Below are 22,398 nucleotides of genomic sequence, written 5' to 3' on the forward strand. Positions count from 1 at the left end.
TGATATTCTCTTCAGGAACTACCCTACCACATATATATGAGGCTCTCCCGTTTCTTAAGCCAAATTCTGTTTCTTTAAGTAAAGGCATATTTTCATGGGGGTGGATGATGGGGTGGCAAGGTGTGCACAGGTGACTCAAAAATATCACTGCTGCCAGTTTCCTCTTGTACAGGAAACCCCATTACAAAAAAGTGCCTCAATCTTCCCCTCCTTTGTCCCTTCCCCCATTTCATTACTCAGATAAACTCCTCTTTTTTCTATTTTTTATTAGAGAGGTTGTAAAGTGATAGAAAAATCATGCATAAAATACAGAGTTTGCATATACCATCCTATTATTACCACATTTTATTAATGTGAACAATTTGTTACATTCATGAAAGAACATTTTTATAATTGTACTAGTAACTGTAGCCCATCATTTACATTAGGGTTCGCTGTTTCCATTGTATAGTCCTGTATTGTTTATTTTTTATTATTTATATTCTAGCAACATATATACAACATAAAATTTACCCTTTTAACCACATTCAAATACTTAATTCAGTGCTGTTAATTATGTTCACAATCCATCACCATCATCCATCACCACTTTTCCATCAATCCAAACAGAAACTCTTAAATTCTTTAGAATTTAAGCATTAACTCCACATTCCACACCCCCACTCCAGCCCCCCTTTCACACTGTCAGCTCCTTTATAATCTCTTCCAGATCAAAAGCATGATCACAAAATGATCTAATATGGATTGTCAGCACCCTAGGATTGACAGATTCAATTAAGTCAATGTGCAACCTCCCCAAGAGTTATTTACAGTTTACTCTCAGTTCTAATTGGAATTAAAGATATGGTCTTACTGTTAAAGGAATTTCCAGCACAACTTAGCATGCAGTGAAGGATATTTTTAGACAGCATCTCTGAAATCCTACTAGCTGATGATTTCTTCCTTGACATAAAAATTTATTGTCCAACTGAAAAGGGGGTTTGATGATGGTCAGAAATTTTGAATCAGTTAAGGTGTGATTTTCTATCAATATAATCATGATATACCTGATTAGTTACATCCTCAGAAACTATGGGGAAAAAAAAATAAAGATTCCCTGAAGAGAGATTCATTCATATCCACAGTTTGGCTGCAATTAGATGTTTTAAAGGACCACTTCAGAATGCAGCTAAGCAAACAGAAGTCTAGAATGATCTGAAATGTCTGCTGTGACAAGATCTGACCTATTGGAAGACAAAAAGGATACTTCAAATCTTAGGTCAAAAATGAAATCCCTTTCTGCTCCTGAACTTTACTTGATGATCCAAATAAGTCCTCTACTTAAAAAGCCTAATTTTGGGGGGAAATCTCTTTCTATCCAGGTAAACCAAAATAGGAAGCAATTAAGTTCCTTCAGTAGAAAAGGAAGTGAACACAGTTGGTCTTAATTCTTTGGTCTTTTGCAAACACCATCCCCCGGTACTATTTTATATGAATGAGGCAAACATCCCAAGTATATGTAAGGCATATATTAAAACGTTTGTTTTACCCCCAAAAATGGAATGGTTGGCCAGTGATCTAGTATCAGTAGGTGGGTCATAGGCCATAGGCTGAGAAGTTATCTCCCTTAGTAGAGAGGCCTTAGCTAATCCTAGGCCAAAAAAAAAAAAAGAACATAGAATGATTTGACCACTTCAATAATAAAACATATACCTTGTACTCAAAATCAGCTGGAGATAATTTTTTAAAAAGAATTCACAGTAAGAGGTTAATAAATGAAAAAATACTCTACATGTTTAACCCTATCTTCTATCACGTATTTCATGCCACAGTCGTATCAACTGTTCCTCTTGCCCTGAACATGTGTTGCTTCCTAGTAATTTTTCATACACGCATACGTCTAGCAACTTAATCCCTCTCATTTTTTAGGATCCAGGTGTTGTCTCCTCTCTGAAGCACAGGAGAAAATTGGCAAGTCCTTTTTTCTCATAGACTGTTTGGAGACCATCTTTATTACATGTAGTCAAAATCTTTTTATGAGGTCATCTGCAAATTGGCTACCACTCCTTAAGGAGAAGATCCACATCATACACATATTTCTAAGGGCTAGAAATGAGTCTGGCATCAAGTATAATAACAACAATTCTCTTGTTGTATGTTGCACAGTGGAAAACACTTTACATGTACTGTGCTATTTAATCCTTACACGGAACATTCAAGGCTCTATGACTATCCCTCTTTTAAAATGGAAAACTGCAGCACAAAGTATGCTGAGCTACAACACGACTTGACTACTAAGTGTATGGCTCCCCCTGGATTTGGGCAGTGCACAACCTGTGCACAATTAGCAACTGTCCTCTCAGTCAATGCTTTGAGAATTAAATTAAAATGTTCAACTTGGGAAATAGATATGACTCAAGCAGTTGCACTCCCATCTACCATATGGGAGGTCCAGGGTTGAAAGCCCAGGGTTCGAAGCCTGGGGCCTCCTGGTGAAGGCAAGATGGCCTGCTCACCAAGCTGGCCCATGCAGAGAGCCAGCCCACGTGGGGGTGCCACCCTGCACAGGTGTGCCGCCCCAGGCAAGGAGTGGCAGCCGATGTGGAGAGCTGGCGCAGCAAGATGACGCAACTGGTGACACAGAGGAGAGACAACAAAAAGACATAGCAGAACAGGGAGCTGAGGTGGCACAAGAGAATGATCATCTCTCTCCCACTCTGGAAGGTCCCAAGATAGGTTCCCAGAGTCATCTAATGAGAATACAAGCAGACACAGAAGAATACACAGTAAATGGACACAGAGAGCAGAGAACGGGGGTGGGGGTTGGGGGCAGAGAAATAAATAAATCTTTTTAAAAAAATGTTCTACTTAATATTATGCCTTTCTCGGATGGATCTGCAGTTTCAAAGAATATTTTTAGAGGCATTGACGCCTTAAATCAAAAAGAACATGTCAGATGCAGAAGGCCATCTGCCTAATGTCCTTCAAAACTTATTATCTAGATAACCACAGTATTCAGTATGACAGGAAATTATCACTAACACTGCTCTGATGACCATATGGTGTGATGAGAAAGACAGAAGTGAGGGAGATGATAAGACAAATGTTTGAAGTCAAGTAAAAGACAGTCCAGAAAACCTGAGAATACCATCACCATTCTATTCTATAGAATGTCATTATTTTTTATTTCCCCTTTTAATCACATTCAGATTTATATTTCAGTGCTGTTAATTACATTCACAATGTTGTGCTATCATCATCCCCACCTATTACCAAAACATTTCCATCATTCCAAATAGGAACCCTATACAAAACCACACACAAAACAAAACAAAATCCAGAGCCTCAAAAAGTTTTAGGTCACACAGAAAGTGACTGAATCAGATTCAAATAATACAGAAGTGTACTTAATTTTATCTCTTCTTATCCTTCTTTGTATAAAAAAACAAATACAAAATCCACCTAAAAATGGAATGTGATACCTACCATGTATGTATATATTATTTTTCCAATGTGAATTCTATTTACAGCAAATTTTTCAGCAATTTAGCAATAATTATCAAATGTACAAAATTCAGGAGTTTTGAATATCATTATTTACTCTTCTAGTCCCTTAAGCTTTCCACCAGCAAAAAGAGAGCAAAAATGAATGAACAGGCAGCGGACCTGGCCCAGTGGGTAGGGCATCCGCCTACCACATGGAAAGTCCATGGTTCAAACCCTGGCCCTCCTTGACCCGTGTGGAGCTGGCCCATGCGCAGTGCTGATGCACGCAAAGAGTGCAGTGCCACGCAGGGGGTGTCCCCTGCATAGGGGAGCCCCGCGCACAAGGAGTGCACCCTGTAAGGAGAGCTGCCCAGCGCGAAAGAAAGTACAGCCTGCCCAGGAATGGTGCCGCACACACGGAGAATTGACACAACAAGACACAACAAAAAGAAACACAGATCCCCATGCCGCTGACAACAACAGAAGTGGACAAAGAAGACACAGCAAACAGACACAGAGAACAGACAACAGGGGTGGGGGGGGGGAGGGGAGAGAAATGAATAAATAAATAAATCTTAAAAAAAAATGAAAGAACAGCAAAAATGTTTCTTTGCTATTAGGATAAGTAATGCTTATGGGTCATGTGTACCTTTGCAAAAACACAATAAAATCTTTTTTTTCTTTTCCAAAAGTAGTAACATATGAAAATTTAACAATGGCAGTAAATCAATAACATCATACTATCATGAATTCATGACAGTTATCTGAATATTTGCCCATGATCTCAGAATCAAAAGGATATTAGAATAATCCTGAAGGAGGTTATTAAATTTTCCATTTACCTTTTTTTAAGGACCTTAGGGGAATTTATGTGTTGTGTTTTCTTTGCATAAATCCCCTTACTGTCATGCTTGAATCTTATGTAAAGGGAGAGAGATCAATATAGCAATAAGAAATTTGATGGAGATGCAGGAAACAGGCCATGAAGAATTAGTAATTTAAAGTGAATCATTATCAATTAGGGATGGATTTACTGAATAGAATTCAATATTAATCTCATATTCAAGGTCACATTTTATTCACTACTAATGAACTAATCATTTTTGGCATAGCATGCAGCACAGTTCATGAACAATTATTAACATTTAGTTTTATTAACCACAGACCATAATCACAAAGGATGACATTAGGAGCATCTATGCAGTTTATTAAACAGACGTGCCTTTGCTGAGAGTGCATATAAGTCTCTAGAGAGGGCATCACTTCAAATATTGCTTCAGGGAAATAGAAAAATCCTAAACTTAGGGAGACACCTACAGGTCCAGTGAAAAAAGAGAAAAGGGGGTCTGAGAACCAGAAAAACAATAGCATTATATTTAGTCTGAAAAAACAAATTTTTTTCCTTGAAAATACTTTTGAATGCTGACAACATCCTTCATTGTTAAAAGCACAAATTAGACAAGAATAGCTTAATAACCAAAACAATAGAAATACAGATTTCCTTAAAACTTTATCTCTGAACTAAAATCAAGTTTGTCTAATGGCCTAAAGGACGGCCCATAATTCTTTGGAAATAGTCAAGATATACCTATTGGTAGAAATAGCTTGAGTTTTACCATCATCATCTTTACTGAGTGTCTTCCATGCAAGAACAAGTCTATTTATATATTCCTCCTTTGAAAAGGTTTTTCTTTCAGTTAAAAGGTAAATATCCCTGACAGAATAAACATATTCCACATTAGCAGACATTTCTGCCTTAACATAAATGGTTTTACCAGATCCTTTTTTCTAAGGTAAATTTTTCACTAGTATGAAGTGGATAGAAATTTAAGGATACCAGTGGAAAGTAGTGGTGATATTTGGTACAATTTTGTCCATGGATCAATAGAGCCAGAGATATTGAAAAGCCACCCCCCTCATTACATGAATTTCCACTCCTTGAAATGGGAATTATAGGAAAGAGTGGTCATCCTGTTTTTGTTTTGTTTTGTTTTCCGATGCTCTCTATTATCTGTCCTACCTCCACGCCAGTTTTGCTCATAAAAGATACCTCTCCAAGCCTCTCCTTCATTCTTAAACTGTCATTATAATATCCATATAATACATTTCCATTAAGTTGCAGGGAAATGACTTTGATGTCTTTGCTAGCCCCTAAAGAAACAGCTCTAGTGTGTTTCCAAACCCAGAAAAACCTACAAAGCCCTTGAGAATTAACTAAAAGATCCTTTGAAAACAAATTCGTAATTTTATCTTTTTCTGATTTAGACAATATACCAATATAGACAACCATGAAATCACTGAGTATCAATAAAGGTCCACAGAAAAACAACCAAAATAGGTGAGAGAATATAGCAGATTTCACACAGAAATACTTAAGGATCAATAACCTATATTGCTAAAAAATAAAAGGTTCTGTCATTTCAGTCTTCCAAAATAAGACCAAAACTTTCCATCACAACATTCTCTGAGCATCACCTAAGCAGATAAACTTAGACACTTAGATTTTCATTGCATTACTCTAACAGCTCCTTGAGAACTTTGCTCATCTCCAGTCTTGTCTCCATTAAAAGGCATCTTCCACGCAGGTGCAGGATTGTTTCCTAAAATACAAATAGTATCAGAATATTTCCCTGGTTAAAACCCTCAAATGGCTCCTTGTAACCTTCCAGATAAAATCCAAACTCCTTAACCCTTAACATGATCTGGCCCCTGCCTACCCTTCAGGTGTCATTCTTTACTATTTATTCTTCCTCTCCTTTGTGTGGATGTGCTTTCATATATATATAACCAATCCTTGTTAGTTGGATATTTTTGTGAGAACCCAAACCCCTCTCCTCAAGTTCCCAAGAGAAAACATCCACTCAAAAAAGATAAATTTTTGGGAAACGGACTTGGCCCAGTGGTTAGGATGTCCAACTACCACATGGGAGGTCCACGGTTCAAACCCCACGCCTCCTTGACCCATGTGGAGCTGGCCCATGTGCAGTGCTGATGCACGCAAGGAGTGTCATGCCACACAGGGGTGTCCCCCATCTAGGGGAGCCCCACAAACAAGGAATGCACCCTGTAAGCAAAGCTGCCCAGCGCGAAAGAAAGTGAAGCCTGCCTAAGAATGGCGCTGCCCACACAGAGAGCTGACACAACAAAAGAGACACAGATTCGATTCCCGTGCCACTGACAACAACAGAAGCAGACAAAGAAGACACAGCAAATAGACACAGAACAGACAACCAGGGGGGAGGGGAGAGAAATAAATAAATAAATCTTTTAAAAAAAAAAAAAGATAATTTTGGAGAAACATTTCCAACACATTTTCACCACTTACACATGCCACCCCAAAGGGATAGAATAGGAAAGGTTCCTGCACGTGCATGGCCTGAATCATTTCCTTCTTTTTCAGAGGAGTCTGACCTGATGTACATTTACCATCTTCTCCAGTGTTGTGCTGTTTTTGTTTCCTTGTTGCAAAAGCAAATATCATGCAATGGGTTGGGTTAAGCAATGGAAATTTATTGCCTCATGGTTTTGAGGCTACGAGAAGTCCAAATTAAAGTGTCATTAAGGTAACACTTTCTTCCCAAAGACTGGCTTTCTGTGGCTGGCTGTTGGTGATCCTTGGTCCTTGGCTCCTCTGTCATATGGCAATACACATGGCAGCCTCTTCTTTCTCTTGCAGTTTCCACTGACTTTCAGATTCTTGCTTCCCTTGGCTTTCTTTCCATTTGTCTGAATTTCAGTATACTTATAAAGGACTCTAGTTATAGGATTAAGCCCATCTGATTGAGTTGGGTCATATCCTAACGGAAGTAACCTCATCAAAAGGTCTTACTTATATACGGTTCATAAATTAAGTTTATGAACACATTTTTCTGGGGTACATAGCTCCAAACCACCACATGTATTTGACATTTTTGCTTCCACCATGAAGGAGTACAGCTGTAAGAATTGCCTTCCTGCCATAAGCAACTAGTAAATTAGACAAATTACATTGGGTAACAAACAATGCAGAACTATGATTCCTGATATGATGGAAATAAATTAGGCAAGTGTTAGGATTTCCAGAATTTATAGCCTGGGGGCAATTTCCAAAACACAGGACAGGGAATAAAAATGAAAAAGAACACAGCGACACACAAAAAATTACCAAGTATACAAAGAAGTAATATACCCTTAAGCAGCTGGGGAAAAAAAAAAATCAGTAAATAGATGTATAGCCAAAATGACATAAATAACAGAATTGTAAAAACCTTACCACAGCTATTATATATATTTTAAGTATACTCAAAGATGAAAAAGAAAACATGACTAAAACAAGAGCAATGAAAAACATGAGATGCAAATGGAATTTTAGGGAAAAACACAATATTTGAATGCAAAATATGAATATTGGGGAAACAGCCTCCTCATTTTTAGTTAAAAAACAGATGATTCAGAGAACTTGGATGACTAACACTTTATACAAAAATGGTTATTGGAAACAAATCTCCTGGGCCCTCTAGTCTTAAGCTTTTTGTATATTTTTTTCCACAATACTTTGGACAAGGACTGAGACTTAGAAAGAGTCTAAGGTTCAAGAAATGATTTCCCTTCTTCATGAAAGATTTTTTTTTTTTATAAAAGACTACAGACAGAATATTGTTAAATAGCCTGCTTGTAACATTGCTAGAAATACTTTCTTGAAATCACCAGGTAAGTAATAGATTTGGCCTTCCCTGTAGTTTTTGGACTTGTTCAATTATAGCCACCAGTTCCTTCTAAGTCTATTTACCCCTGATCTATTCAGGAAGAGGAGCTCAATGAAATGCTAAGATCAAAGCACTCTTGAAGGAAAAGGGCTATCTGTTCAAGTGCAATACCGACTGTTAGTTATGACCATCTCAAAAAAATCTTATGAATATACTAAATCTAGTTGATGTAGGTCCATAAATGACATACTAGGAGCACTGAGGATTGTAATTTTTAGAAGACTAGTCTTAGAAGTACATCTTCAGATACATTTTGTAGCAGTTTAATATAGTTATGAATTCCAAAAATAGATAATGGATTATGCTTGCAACCTGGACTGTACCTGGCATGAATTATGATTAGGGCTTTGATTGGGTTACATCAATAGGGTGTTCAATCCCCACCCCTTGGTAGGTGGGGACTCACAGACAGACATGGCAAAGGAGTGAGTTGGAGATTTTTGATGTTGGAGTTTTGCTATTGGAGCTTGAGTTGGAGCCCAGGAAGTGGGAACATACAGGAGAACACAGAGGAAAAGGCACAGCAGAAGCCCTGGGGAGAGAGACAGAGCTGTTTGCTTGATACTCTACAGCTGACCTTGTGGAGAAAACAGAGGAGCTGATTCTGGTGAGAAATGAATCCTGGGAAGAGAGGAACCCAGGAAGCCTGAACCTTGGCAGACATTGGCAGCCATCTTGCTCCAACACGTGGCAAGAGACTTTGGTGAGGGAAGTAACTTAAGATTTATGGCCTGGTAACTGTAAGCTCCTACCCCAAATAAATACCCTTTATAAAAGTCAACAGATTTCTGGTACTTTGCATCAGCACTCCTTTGGCTAACTAATACCCTTTGATGCAAATGCTTGAAACAATGCAGTGATCTTTCAAATTTTCTGTAATTAATTGTATCTGTACTTTTCTCTAGATTTCTGGCTGTTCCATGGACAGATGGATAGAAGGTAGGCATAGGTATAAACCTGATTAATTCCCCTTTCTCCACCTATGAACAAGAAAATATGCTGTGTTTTGAACCAGCAGACCCAGATTCTAGATATACTATATTAATGTGTTCCCTTAAATATTCTTCCTCTCTGCCTCAGTTGTATGTATAAATAAGGGTTATAATGGTTTTGTGATGTGTCAACTTAGCTAGCCTGAACTATTGGCTAAATCCCCTTCTAGTATATTTCCAGTTAGAGTGGGATACAAGGGATATTCTCTTATGAGAGTTGGAGGATGGAAGGTGGACAACAGCCAAATTGTAGCACATATGTGCCTTCTACAGTCTCTAGGTGCTGTTGTCAAGGAATTTTACAGATGTAGTTAAATTCCCTAATCAGTGACCTTAAACTTGTCAAAAGGGAAATTATTCTGAGTAAGTCTATCTTAATAAGATGGAAGCTCTTTATTTTTTATTTTTTTGGTCTTTATTTGATTTTTTAATGTTATATTAAAAAAAATTAGGTCCCCATATACCTCCCCCTCACTCCACCCCTCCCCCATAACAACGACCTCCTCCATCATCATAAGACATTCATTGCATTTGGTGAATACATCTCTGAGCACCACTGCACCTCATGGTCAATGGTCCACACCATAGTCCACATTCTCCCACAGTCCACCCAGTGGGCCATGGGAGGACATACAGTGTCCGGTAACTGTCCCTGCAGCACCATCTAGGACAACTCCAACCCCCAAAAATGCCCCCACATCACATCTCTTCCTCCCACTCCCTACCCCCAGCAACCACCACGGCCACTTTCTCCACACCAATGCCACACCTTCTTCAATTACTAATCACAACATTCATGAATAGAATATCAGTAAGTCCACTCTAATCCATACTCTATTCCTCCATCCTGTGGACCCTGGAATGGCTGTATCCACTCCACATCTATATCAAGAGGAGGCTTAGATTCCACATGGATGCTGGATGCAATTCTCCTGCTTTCAGTTGTAGGCACTCTTGGCTCCCTGGTGTGATGGTTGACCTTCTTCACCTCCATGTTAGCTGAGTGGGGTAAGTCCAATAAACCAGAGTGTAGGAGTTGCAAGTCTGTTGAGGCTCAGGGCCTGGCTATCACATGGTCAGTCCAGAGATTCAGGTCCCCTGGGTACATATTAAACCTCAGCACCAACTACAGTTCCGGTAAAAGTAAAAGGAGAGGCTTGTGGACAAAGATCACATCTGAGTCCAGCTCCATCACACAGAAACACAAACTCCAAAGTAGGGCCAACTGATATGGCACTGAACTCCACCTGTCATGACCATAGAACCTATGGGTCTCTATAGCCCTCAGCAGAACCAATACCTGGGGTTGTATCTACTTTAGCTGTCTCTGGGACTCTGCTGAGGTGTGCATAAGGGCGACCCCTCTGATGACCTCCCAGCTCTTTTTTGGATACTCATAGCCATGTAAAGTCATTTGTCCTTTCCATTTTCCCCTTTTGTTCAGGTCAAAAAGCATTTTTAACTCCTGGTATTATATGTAGACTGAGATATTCTGCTGGTCCATGTTGACCCTTTCATTCAAGGTCATTCTCTAGTTACATCATCAGCTGGTACTTGGTAGTAATCCCTTGGCACCAGGGAGGTTCATCCCCTGAAGTCATGCCCCATGCTGGGGGGAAGGCAACACATTTACATGCTGAGTTTGGCTTCCAGACTGGCCACATTTGAGCAACATGGAGGCTCTCAGGAGGTAACTCTTAGGCACCCTGCAGCTCTAGGCCTTGTTCTTATTTCAGGTGCACAGGCTTACAAGCATAGTCATTAGTATCAAGGGTTTCTTTTTGGACTTTCCTTCTTTTTTGGTCTTTGCCGTTGCACTTGGGGAATTGTTGCTGCTCCTTTAGGGACTGTGATAGAGCTCCCCTGGCTAGGAACTCAGCACTCCTTCAGTTGTTGTTCCCAATTGTAATCACTATAAAAATATCCAAACATTTTTACCCTGGATATATGCCCTGGAGAAATCCCTGCCAACCATGTTACCCCTGTCAATAACATCCCACACAGTATTCCTCCCCTGCCATTGGTGAACCTCTCTGTGGTCCAAAACTTCTTCAAAAATGAAGCCCAATATATTGCCAGGTTCCATTAATAGTAAAATGGAATACGGTGATGAGTTTAAAGGTTAGATATAGAATATATATTAATTTAGAAAAATTAAGGTAAAAATAAATTGGGGTATCAAAAAATTTAAAAATGCAAAAGCTTTGTTTTTGATGTTTTGCCTTCTATCACTGCAATAAGTGTTGCCCTGTATGCAAATTGGCAAGGCAACATCTTCTGTCTTTTCCTCAGTGTCTACATCCTTTCTTTTTCTTTTTTTTTCATAATTATTAAGCTTATCTTCACAAAAGTTTTAGATCACAGTAATTCATATATACAATATACAGTACTCCCACATATCCAACATAAAACCCTTTTCCCTTCCACAGCAATAATCTTTTTACATATTCATACTATATTTACTGAAACTGATGTACAGATCTTGAGACAATAGCTTTCAAACAAGGTAACATTTGGGTTTATATTGTGGTTTATATTTTAGAGTATACAATTTTCTAAATTTTTAGGTATCTTATGTTTTACATTATGATTTACATTTTAGCTTATCAGCCCCTATATTTTTTTGGTGTCATTTAACATGGCTTATATCTATCCTTGCGTACTCTTGTGGAACACTTCTGTTGCCCACCCAGTTACATTGATTCCATCTATTCAATATCTCTCTCCCCCTCCCTTTAGGGCCCACAGTGACAGTCAATCTTCATTGCTTGAAGGGCAATGTTCAGAGATACTTTTAACAGTGTTGAGGGCTTGACATGCTCAACTGCCCTATTGCATTGGGAGCCACCATTTCTCTTGAGAGATACAATTCCCTCTATTTGAGAACATCAGTCCTCCCCAGGATGTGGGTATACCCTCACTCTCATTATATGGGTCTCTGTCCAAAGATATAACCCACTATGGTAATATGATCACTCACACACTTCCTAGGAGCCTGTCCTGTGTCGGATTATCCCCTTTAAGCAAGGTAACCTTACTTATTATATTTTTGAAAAAGTTTTCTCAGCATTATACTCTCAACCACATACCTGACAATCTCCTATGTTCATATGTTCCCCCACCCTCCCCCCAATTTCTTGGGCAGGAAGCTCTTTAAAGGGGGACATAAATCTTCCCTGAGCCCAGGACTCCACACCGCAAGTGGGTCTATGATTGCTCTCCTTTCTCCTTGGATCTTCCTAACGGCCTTCCCTGTGGACTTCAGGCTTGCTTAGTGCTTGGCCAGCTTCCACAACTGTGTAAGCTAATTCTTCATAATAAATCATATAAATACATATACATTTATCCTAGTTCTGCTTCTCTAAACCCTAACAACTGATTGATATAGTTGGCTAAATTAGGTAATGCCAATCAGTCATTTGTTGACACTGAGCTCAAATGTTTGTGGTTTTTTGATGAATTAAATAACTGGGAACACAGTAAAACTTAAAATTTTCTATACCAATATGGATCAGGGGCTGGAATGTAATGTATTTCAGCAGAGAAGTGATTTGAAGAAATCACTAAAACACACTGGGATTTTCAGTGGACTCACATGTCCCTATTTCACTTTTTCTTCAAAATCTAATAAAAATGATCATATAAGAATTTAAAGGTATAAAATTGCCACAATGAAAAGAATATTAGAAAGTTCATAAATCAGAAAGAAATTTATCAATTTTAGAAAGATAAAAAGTAGAAGGCTTCGTCACAGCAGATGAAGCAGAATGGAGAAAGTACAACCTAGCCAATAAATGGAAAATCTGAAGAATCCTATGAAGAATCCTAGAAAGGCACAGGACTCAGAAAATCAGAAAGCCAGGAATGAGATATTAAATTGAAAATATAGGGAATTATTTGAAATTTTGTATGTATACACTCTGGGGAGAAAAGGCAACCACTCTTGAGTGTTGCACACTAGAACAAAGATTTCTGCATTCTGTTATAAGGTGTCTCCTGGCAATATGCTAGACTCCCAGCCCATTCAATATAAAACATCATCCATTAGTTGGAAGAATAGCACTCACAGAATTCTTATGTAGCTTTGTATTCTTTTATTCTGAAATAATATCAGACAATCAAGGATTACTAGATTTTGAAGAAAGCTATCAATATGAAAGAGTAAAACCAAGGAGACAAACAGAAAAACAAATACACTAGAAGAATCAAAGATAGATCAAACAGAAGAGAGTTTTTAAAATAAAATATATTTTTAAAATATTAGTATCCAATTAAAATAATTATATGCCATGATCAAATGGGATTTATCCTAGGTATGCAAGAGTGGTTCAACATAAGAAAATCAATTAATGTAATGTACCATATTAATAGAATGAAGGGGAAAACCACATATCTCAAGTGACTCAGAGGCATTTAATAAAATCCAGCACTCTTCATAAATAACACTTAGAAAACTAGGAATAGAAGGAAAGTTTCTTACCATGATAAAGGACATATATGGACAGCCATAGCTAACATCATACTCAATGCTGAAAACCTAATAAGATTTCCTCTAAGATATAGGATCAAGACAAGGATGTTCACTGTCACCACTGATACTCAACAATGTACTGGAAATTCTAGCCAGAGCAATTAGGCAAGAAAAATAAATAAAAGGCATCCAAATTGGAAAGAAAGACATAAAATTTGCCCTGTTGCAGATGACATGATATATAAACAGAAAATCCTAAAAAAAAAACACCACAATGGAGCTACTAAACAAATTCAGAAAAGTGGCAGGATACAAGATCAACATACAAAAATCAGTTGTTTCTACACTAGTAATGAGCAACCAAGGAGGATATCAAGACAAAAATTACATTTACAACAGCAACTATTAATAAAAGAATCAAATATCTAGGAGTAAATTTAACCAAGTGTGCAAAGGACTTTTACATGGAAAACTATAAAACCTAGCTAAAAGAAATCAAATAAGTTGTAAATAAATGTCAGGAATTTCCATGTTCACATATTGGAAGACAAAATATTGTTACGATGTAGTTCTACCCAGAGCAATTTACAGATTCAATGTAATCCCAGTCAAAATCCCAACAATTTTATTTGTAAAAATGGAAAAGTCCATCAATAAATTTATATGGAAACATAAGAGGCCCCAAATAGCCAAAACCATCTTGAAAAAGAAGAAAAAAATTGGAGGACTCACGCTCCACAATTTTAAAACTTATTGTAAAGCTATACTTGTCAAAGCAATGTTACTGACACAAGGACAAGACAAAAAGACCAATGGAATCTAATTGAGAGTTCAGAAATAGCTCCTCACATCTATGGACAATTGATCTTTTTTTTAGGAGGTACTAGGTATTGAACCCAGGATGTGGTACATGGGAAGCAGGCACTCAAACCACTGAGCTACACCTGCATCCCACCAATAGATTTCTTTTTTTTTAAAGATTTATTTTATTTCTGTCCCCTTTCCCCCTGTTGTCTGTGCTCTGTGTCCATTTGCTGTGTGTTCTTCTGCATCTGCTCGCATTATCTGGCAGCACAGGAAAACTGCATCTCTTTTTTGTTGCATCATCTTGCTGCGTCAGCTCTCAATGTGTACGGCACCACTCCTGGGCCGACTGTGCTTTTTCACGTGGGTGGGTCTCCTTGTGGGGTGCACTCCTTGTGTGTGGGGCACCCCTCATGGGGGCACCTCTGCATGGCAGGGCACTCCTTGTGCGCAGCAGCACTGTACATGGGTCAGCTTACTGCATGGGTCAGGAGGCCCTGTGAATCGAACCCTGGACGCTCCATATGGTAGACAATGCTCTATCAGTTGAGCCATGTCTGCTTCCCACCAATTAATTCTTGACATGGTTACCAAGTCCATTCAATTGGGAAAGAATAGTTTCTTCAACATATGGTGCTGGGACAACTGGATAACCATATGCAAAAGAAAAAAGTAGAACCCCCTATCTCACACCATATATAAAAATTAACTCAAAATTCATCAAAGACCTAAATATAAGAACCAGCACTATAAAAGTCCTAGAAGAAAATGTAGGGAAGCAACTTCAGGATCTTGTGTTAGGGAATGGTATCTCATACTCTGCATCCAAGGCACACGCAACAAAAGAAAAAATAAATACGACCTCTCATCAGAATTAAACATTTTTGCGTTATCAAAGGATTTTGTCAAGAAAATGAAAAGATAACCTACTCAGTGGGAGTAAATATTTGGAAACCACATATCTGGTAAATGTTTAATATCCAGAATATATAAAGAAATCCTACAACTCAACAACAAAAAGACAAACAACTCAATTAAAACATGGGCAAAGGACTTGAACAGACATTTCTCTAAAGGGGATATAAAAATGGCTAAAAAGCACATGGAAAGATTCTAAACATCATTAGCTATTAGGGAAATGCAAACAGAAACCAAAATGAGATACCATTTCACACCCACTAGAATGGTTACTGTTAAAAAAAAAAAAAGCGTTGGAAAGGATGGGGAAAAATTGGAATACTCATTCAGTACGGGAATATAAACTGGTGTAGCCACTGTGGAAAACAGTTTGGTGATTCCTCGGAAAGTTAAATATAGAATTACCATTTGACCTAGCAATCCTACTTTGAGGTATACACCTAAAAGAATGGAAAACAGGGACACAAACAGATATTGGCACACCAATGTTCATAGTAACATTATTCACATACTGTAATCTACTCAAGTGTCCATCAACAGATGAATAAACAAAACCTAGTATATACGTACCATCAAATATTATTCAGCAGTGAAAAGGCACAAAGTTCTGATTCATGTGACAACATGGATGAACCTCGAAAACATCACTCTCCTGGATCTGGAACCAAGCTCCGCAATAGTGACCACATGCTTGCACTCAAGAAGAAATATTCTTCTTCCCTGTCTCCTACCCCATTCCAATCTCTTAGGTCTGATTTAATACTCTTTTACCCAGAACACCTTGGTAGTTTAGCCAAGAAACATAACCACAAACTTATTTTCCCGCATATTCTACCACTATTTTTACCAAGATGAGTATTATCATATTAATATGTAGATTTTATTTTCTGGTACTCAAGTCCATATAATATTGAATTGAAGAACAGGACTAGTCAGATTTTCTTAGGTGATGTTTAATTCTTAAAATAGAAAGTAAATGATTCATAAGAAATACTTCCAATAAATATCACAATGATTTTTATAAATAATACCTTTGTCTATAGTTTCTGATAAAGTATGAATTATGTGTTTTAGAGGGTTTTCAAGGACAATTTTGTTTTTTAAATTTTAAAAGTGAAATTGTACATACATACTCATAGCATGACAATATTCTTATAAGTAAGGTATTTAAATGTTTAGCTTTCAGGGAAAGTACATAATGGTGTTAAATTGAAAATATGGCCTTCCCCTCTTCTTTGAATATGAGAATATGCTAGAACAAAAAAAAAAAAACAAAGATGGGTTTTGTTATATAGATTGCTGCTTCTTCTCCAAACATTTCTCAATATCATCAATCACTTGAATGGCAGCATTTGGAATTCGAGTCCCAGGACCGAATATATTGGAAACACCAACTTCAAACAGAAATTCATAATCCTGTTGAAAGAATTTGTTTAATTAATAGAAAAGACAATATTTCCAGTTTCAAGGAAATAAAACCAAAGAACAATGATTCCTATTCTTTCTTCTCTGTTCCCAATGCCCCCAATTTTCTCAACAGGTATACTATGGGCATTTGGGGTTGAAAAATTCTTCCTTGATTGGGAATGCTACTAACAGTCAGTAGCACAATCCTCCCACCCCAAGTTAACATTCTGCCCACTTTCCTAATACCCCAATGTGTTATTCATAGTAGGGAATTATATAGCTCCCTAGCTGAGAACTTCTGAGTCATAAACCATAATTTTTTCCCTCATCTGAATTTTTGCCACTTGCCATTCTTTGTGTTAAATTTATAATCATATTATAACTTTGACTTTACAAGACTATTATTTCTTCTTAGGTATTTTGCCTGCAAGTATACCTCAAAGTAACTTAAGATAATAAAGGGGTTTTACAGGATCATGTAACTGACACAACTCTGAGGCATATGAGGTCCAGGGTTCATTCCCATGTCACCTACTTCCAAAAGAAGGAAGCAATATAATATCCCAAACTCAACTCAATGAAGGACATTTTAAATTAATAACTTTTTTATTTGGATTTAATTTCAAAATTATAGATGAGTTGCAAAGATAAAAATAGTACCAAAAAAACCCTATCTACTCTTTACCCAGATTCACTTATTGCTAAAATTTTATCCCTTACTCACATGCATTTTACAAGGCTTTTTGTCAGGCTTACAGGCAACATTTCACAATACTTTCCCTTCCCCATTCCAAATACAAAACTCAGATGTCAAGGCAAACTGCACACAGCATTATCAGAAAAGACAGAAGGCAATAAGCTATCAATCTGACCATGCCCATTTATATGATTATTCTTTTGGTTTTCATCCAGTTTTCTTAAGGGCTCCTAAAATCTATAGCTTTTGTCCAAGAACAGTGACATATTTTCAGTGGCTTTATTTGCCTAATGCTGAGCATACAAAGATAATTGGACATGATCTCTGCCTTAAAATTTCATAGACTTAGAAGACAAGTTCAATAAGGTATGTTCAGTGCCACTGCAGAATCATCTTATTACAAGAATGTATTACAAGGTTATAATAGAGCCAGAAAGAAGTAGTTGGGGATAATTAGCATGATTAGCATGACCATATATCATCCAAATGTAATCATTTTTGAAAATGAAAAAGAGTGCCATTAAAAAGAGTACTGCAACAGCATGCATATATGACATATATGCTGGCATATATAAATGATCACCTTAGGGAAGAGGATCAGGGCCTTTTTTTTTTAGGTACTAGGGGCTAGGGAATGAACCCTGGACCTCATATGTGGGAAGCCAGCCCTCAACCACTGAGCTACCTTCCCTAAGTTGGTTTTTTCGTTTTTTTTGTTTGTTTATATTTTTTTTCAGGAGGCACAGGGAACTGAACCCAGGACCTCTCATGTGGGAGGCGGAGGCTCAACAGCTTGAGCCACATCTGTCTCCCCAGGATCAGGGCTTTCAAGTGTGTCCTAAACTTGATATTATTGTTACAACACGTTCTAGTGTTCACACAACCAAGATGGAACAGTATTTGTGCCCTAGGAGTTTTTTCATTCAAACTTTGACCATGAGGCAGAATGATTTTTAGGGACAGGAACTTGGAGGAAATGGACACTCCCCTAAAACAGCAGATGCAAGCATTAACTATTGGCTAACTGACAAACCTATTCCATCATCAGGACAAGGAGTTCTCGTTCCATCTCTGGTTAGGATTTCAATATTCACTATGTGTTTACCACTCTTCTCTAGTCCAAATGTGAGTTTTTATTTTATGCTGTTCCTTCTTCATCACTGTTTACTAAATATGAAGAAAATAGATACTTATTTATGATAGGTTACTGGTTTGCAAGGAGGTGTAGGCTCTTTCATAGAAGCTTTCGAAAGAGTTAAATTAAATTATACAATATAAATTACAATATAGCTTGAATAGAAAATAACAGTATATACACGTTTGATCTTCATAAAATTTACTTAGTAAAATCACCAAGAAAAAAATTTAGCTCTAAATTCATAACAAGTTTATCTTTAGTAAAAGTGTATAGTAAATTAAAGAATTACATGTAAGCTATTATTATTTAGGATCCTCATTATATATAGCACAAGAAAAATATAGATTAAAAATACCTGTGGTGGTATCACCCCTCCACATATGACAAGAATATCTGGGCGTCCAAGGGAGCTAAGTTCTTTGATGAGCTCAGGAACAAGGGTTTTATGACCAGCAGCTAGTGTGCTCACACCCACAACATGTACGTCTGCATCCACAGCCTGCTGAGCCACTTCACGGGGAGTCTGAACAATCAAAACGTAAAGAGACAAATCATCATTTTTTCCTAGGTAACAGCAAAAAAAAAATATTTAAAAGTGTTATACTATGTAAATCAATATGTCAAGAGTTTCCTCATTAAAAATCTTAAAGTGTATTTCACTTCAGATTTCAGCATTCTTAAATCATAAATATCATTCACACTATTGATGCAATAAATTACAAAGCCACAACTGCATCTAACGCAAGAATTCATTCATTAAAGTTGAACTAGTAGTATTTCCTGCAAAGAATCTTCAAGATAAAGAAGTAATATAGGTTAATATATTATCTCTCTTCATTATGATTTTTTAAAGTACTGACATCTATTGTCTTCATTATTAACAACCATTTATTGGGCACTTGTACAGTACAAAACAACATGTTAAAGTATTTATCAAGAAGGAAAAAACTGAACACAAAATGCAATGTAAGAAGCCGATTTGGCTCAACTGATAGCACGTCCGCCTACCATATGGGAGGTCCAGGGTTCAAGCCCAGGGCCTCCTGACCCATGTGATGAACTGGCCCACACACAGTGCAGATGCACGCAAGGAGTGCTGTGCTACGCAGGAGTGCCCCCCCCATAGGGGAGCTCCACGCACAAGGAGTGCGTCCCGTAAGGAGAGCCGCCCCACATGAAAAAAGTGCAGTCTGCCTAGGAGTGGCATTGCACACATGGAGAGCTGATGGAGCAAGATAATGCAACAAAAAGAGACACAGATTCCTGGTGCAGCTGACAAAAATACAAGCAGACACAGAAGAACACACAGGTAATGGACAGAGAGAGCAGACAATTGGGGGTGAGAAATAAATAAAAAATAAATCTTAAAAAAAATGTAATATAAAGCAGTGACCTTTGGTTTTAAAATAGAATGAGAAATTATTTAACTTAAAAGAAGAATAAAAACAATATATTAAAGATTCTTAACAAAATCCTATCTTAAATGTGTAAGACTCTTAAAACATTTACATATTTACCTATCTCAAGGACATATTTTGAGAAGTCTGTCCTAATTCTTTCCTGTAACAATTTCCACTAGACACTCTAAGGTAATATTGAAAAATTCAATCAAAAGAGGAAAATCTTATGGGGAGATTTTACAAAATCTGAGCCTCTTTAGGAAAGTTCAGTTTTTTACTGGTGAAAAATGCAATGAATATTCTAGGCATCGTATGGGTTGACCTATCTGTATTGTGTAATAATAATATTCACTTCTCCTTGAAATTCTTCTTTACTTTTTATCATACTGTTCTTCTCATTTCCTTTTACTGCTCTACTGCTTCCACCTCCTTTATTTCCCTTTAATGTTCTGGTTCTCGTCACCTTACTGTACACACTCTTCATGGGAAATAACTTCCATTTTCATGGCTTTATGAACCATTTATATAGAGTTAAGTCTCAAAAGTTTATCTCTGAGAGGTCTCTTTCCTATGCTTCTATTGTGTACATCCAATTTACGGCCATTTTCACCTGAATGTTCCACAAGCACTATAAATTCAATGTGTTAAAAATTCAAACTCAGCATCTTCCCACACAAAACAATCTTCACCTCTTCAAGTACTACCTCCATGAATGGCACCATCATTCCAAGCAGGAAACATGGAAACCTTTAAACTCGTTTTCTCTCTCATACTTCACATTCAGCCCTTCAAATACTATAATTCATTTGCTCCAGCACTACCCCAAGATTCTTTCAACTCTGCTTAGTGCCCCAGAGACCCCACTAGTTGGATATGCTCAATGGAAGCGAAAGGTCAGTATATTTCTTTCCTTGCTTCCTCTTTGCCTTGCCATCATGGTTCTGGCAGAAGTTGTATCCCTCTGTGACTAATTTAAGTTAGGTGACCCTCAGTAGTTTGCTGGGAAAGCAGCTCTCTAGGAATAGGAAAAAAAAGGTATGCATAAACACATAAACATATACCCATATATATACATGTATAATCATAAATTTTAATGCTATAAAGAAATGTGAAACAATTTACAATAATAAAATACCCAATACTCTTTACTGCAAATAACAATAACAATTGATTTTCACAGAATGTTTTCCTTGATGTTTGCCAAATTCTTGTATCTGTAGCTATCTATGGTTGCAATTCAACCATGACTTGACAAAATCGGACTATGGATAAATGTTTGATTACTATTTGGTTCAGCAAAGAAGTCCTTAATATTATTGATAAATATATATCTGACATGGATTAACTGATAGTTCTGATTACAGTAAGGAGTAAAACTAAAGTAAAACACAGAACTTCACCATTTATCAATGGTGTGACTACTTTGCTAAATCAAATAATAGTTTTTAAATATTGGAAAAATATTCCCTCAAATTTTTATGGAATTCACAATGTAATGGCTAGACACATTATACACTTCTAAGTTTCACCTACATTATTTACATATCCTCCTCCATTTTGACATCCAGGTAATCTATAAAACAATAAATCAATCCCTATTTGTAGTGTTTGCTCATTTCTGTGGTATGAATATTCCTACCATGGCCAGTTTCAAGCTACTGACATGACATCACTGAATGCAAAGCAAGGAAGAGGTGTGCAGTAGCACATTAATTATAGAATATTTCTACCATGTATAAATGCAATAGATGTAATAGTAAAATGGAGTAAAATAATTAGGAAATGGTAAGTTTTAGCATTATTACCTTTGTTTTTCTTTAATTTATTGAAGTATATCACTCACACATAAATGTACATAAACAGTAAGTGTATAGTAACAGCTGTTAACTTACAAAACAAACATACATAGCATCATATAGGACTCTCATAACTCACCCTACCACAAATACCTTGCATTGTTGTTGAACATTTTCAACTAATAAAGATTAAAGAGCATTGTCAAAATATTACTACTAACCAAAGTATTTTCCCCCAACCCACCCTATTATTATCTTTATATCATTTATATATGAACATACATAAACGATAAGTATATAGTAAAAGTTGTGAACTTACAAACCAAGCATGCATAACATCATACAGGGGTCCCATACATCAACCCTCACCAACACCTTCTTGCATTGTCATGAGACAGTTGTTACAGATTTATGAAAGAATATTGTCAAAATCCTACTACTAATTATAGCCCTTATCTTACATTTGCTGTATTTTTCCCCCAACCCACCCTATTATTATTTTTTAAATATATTTTTTATGACTGGTTGTAAACTTATAAAACAATCACGCACATATGCAGAATTC

At 37.1% G+C, this 22,398-nt stretch overlaps 1 protein-coding gene across 4 annotated transcripts in view; it reads right to left on the reverse strand.

Annotated features, from left to right (window-relative positions):
* Positions 1-13,281: 13,281 nt before the first annotated feature.
* MMUT (methylmalonyl-CoA mutase) overlaps positions 13,282-22,398 on the reverse strand; it is a 43,708-nt gene continuing 34,591 nt past the window's right edge. For 2 of the 4 annotated variants that reach the window (XM_071218504.1, XM_004471183.5), the window contains exons 12-13: positions 18,993-19,160; positions 13,282-16,811 (exon numbers count right to left, since the gene is read on the reverse strand). In XM_071218504.1, coding sequence (XP_071074605.1) covers positions 16,683-16,811; positions 18,993-19,160 — 297 coding nt within the window. In that variant the 3' untranslated portion in view covers positions 13,282-16,682. Of the gene's footprint in view, positions 16,812-18,532; positions 18,667-18,992; positions 19,161-22,398 lie in introns of all 4 variants that reach the window. The other 2 variants (XR_001119428.4, XR_011650060.1) reach the window with 2 other exon arrangements.

Source organism: Dasypus novemcinctus, chromosome 11 (genome assembly GCF_030445035.2).
Source record: "Dasypus novemcinctus isolate mDasNov1 chromosome 11, mDasNov1.1.hap2, whole genome shotgun sequence".
Lineage (NCBI taxonomy): Eukaryota > Metazoa > Chordata > Mammalia > Cingulata > Dasypodidae > Dasypus > Dasypus novemcinctus.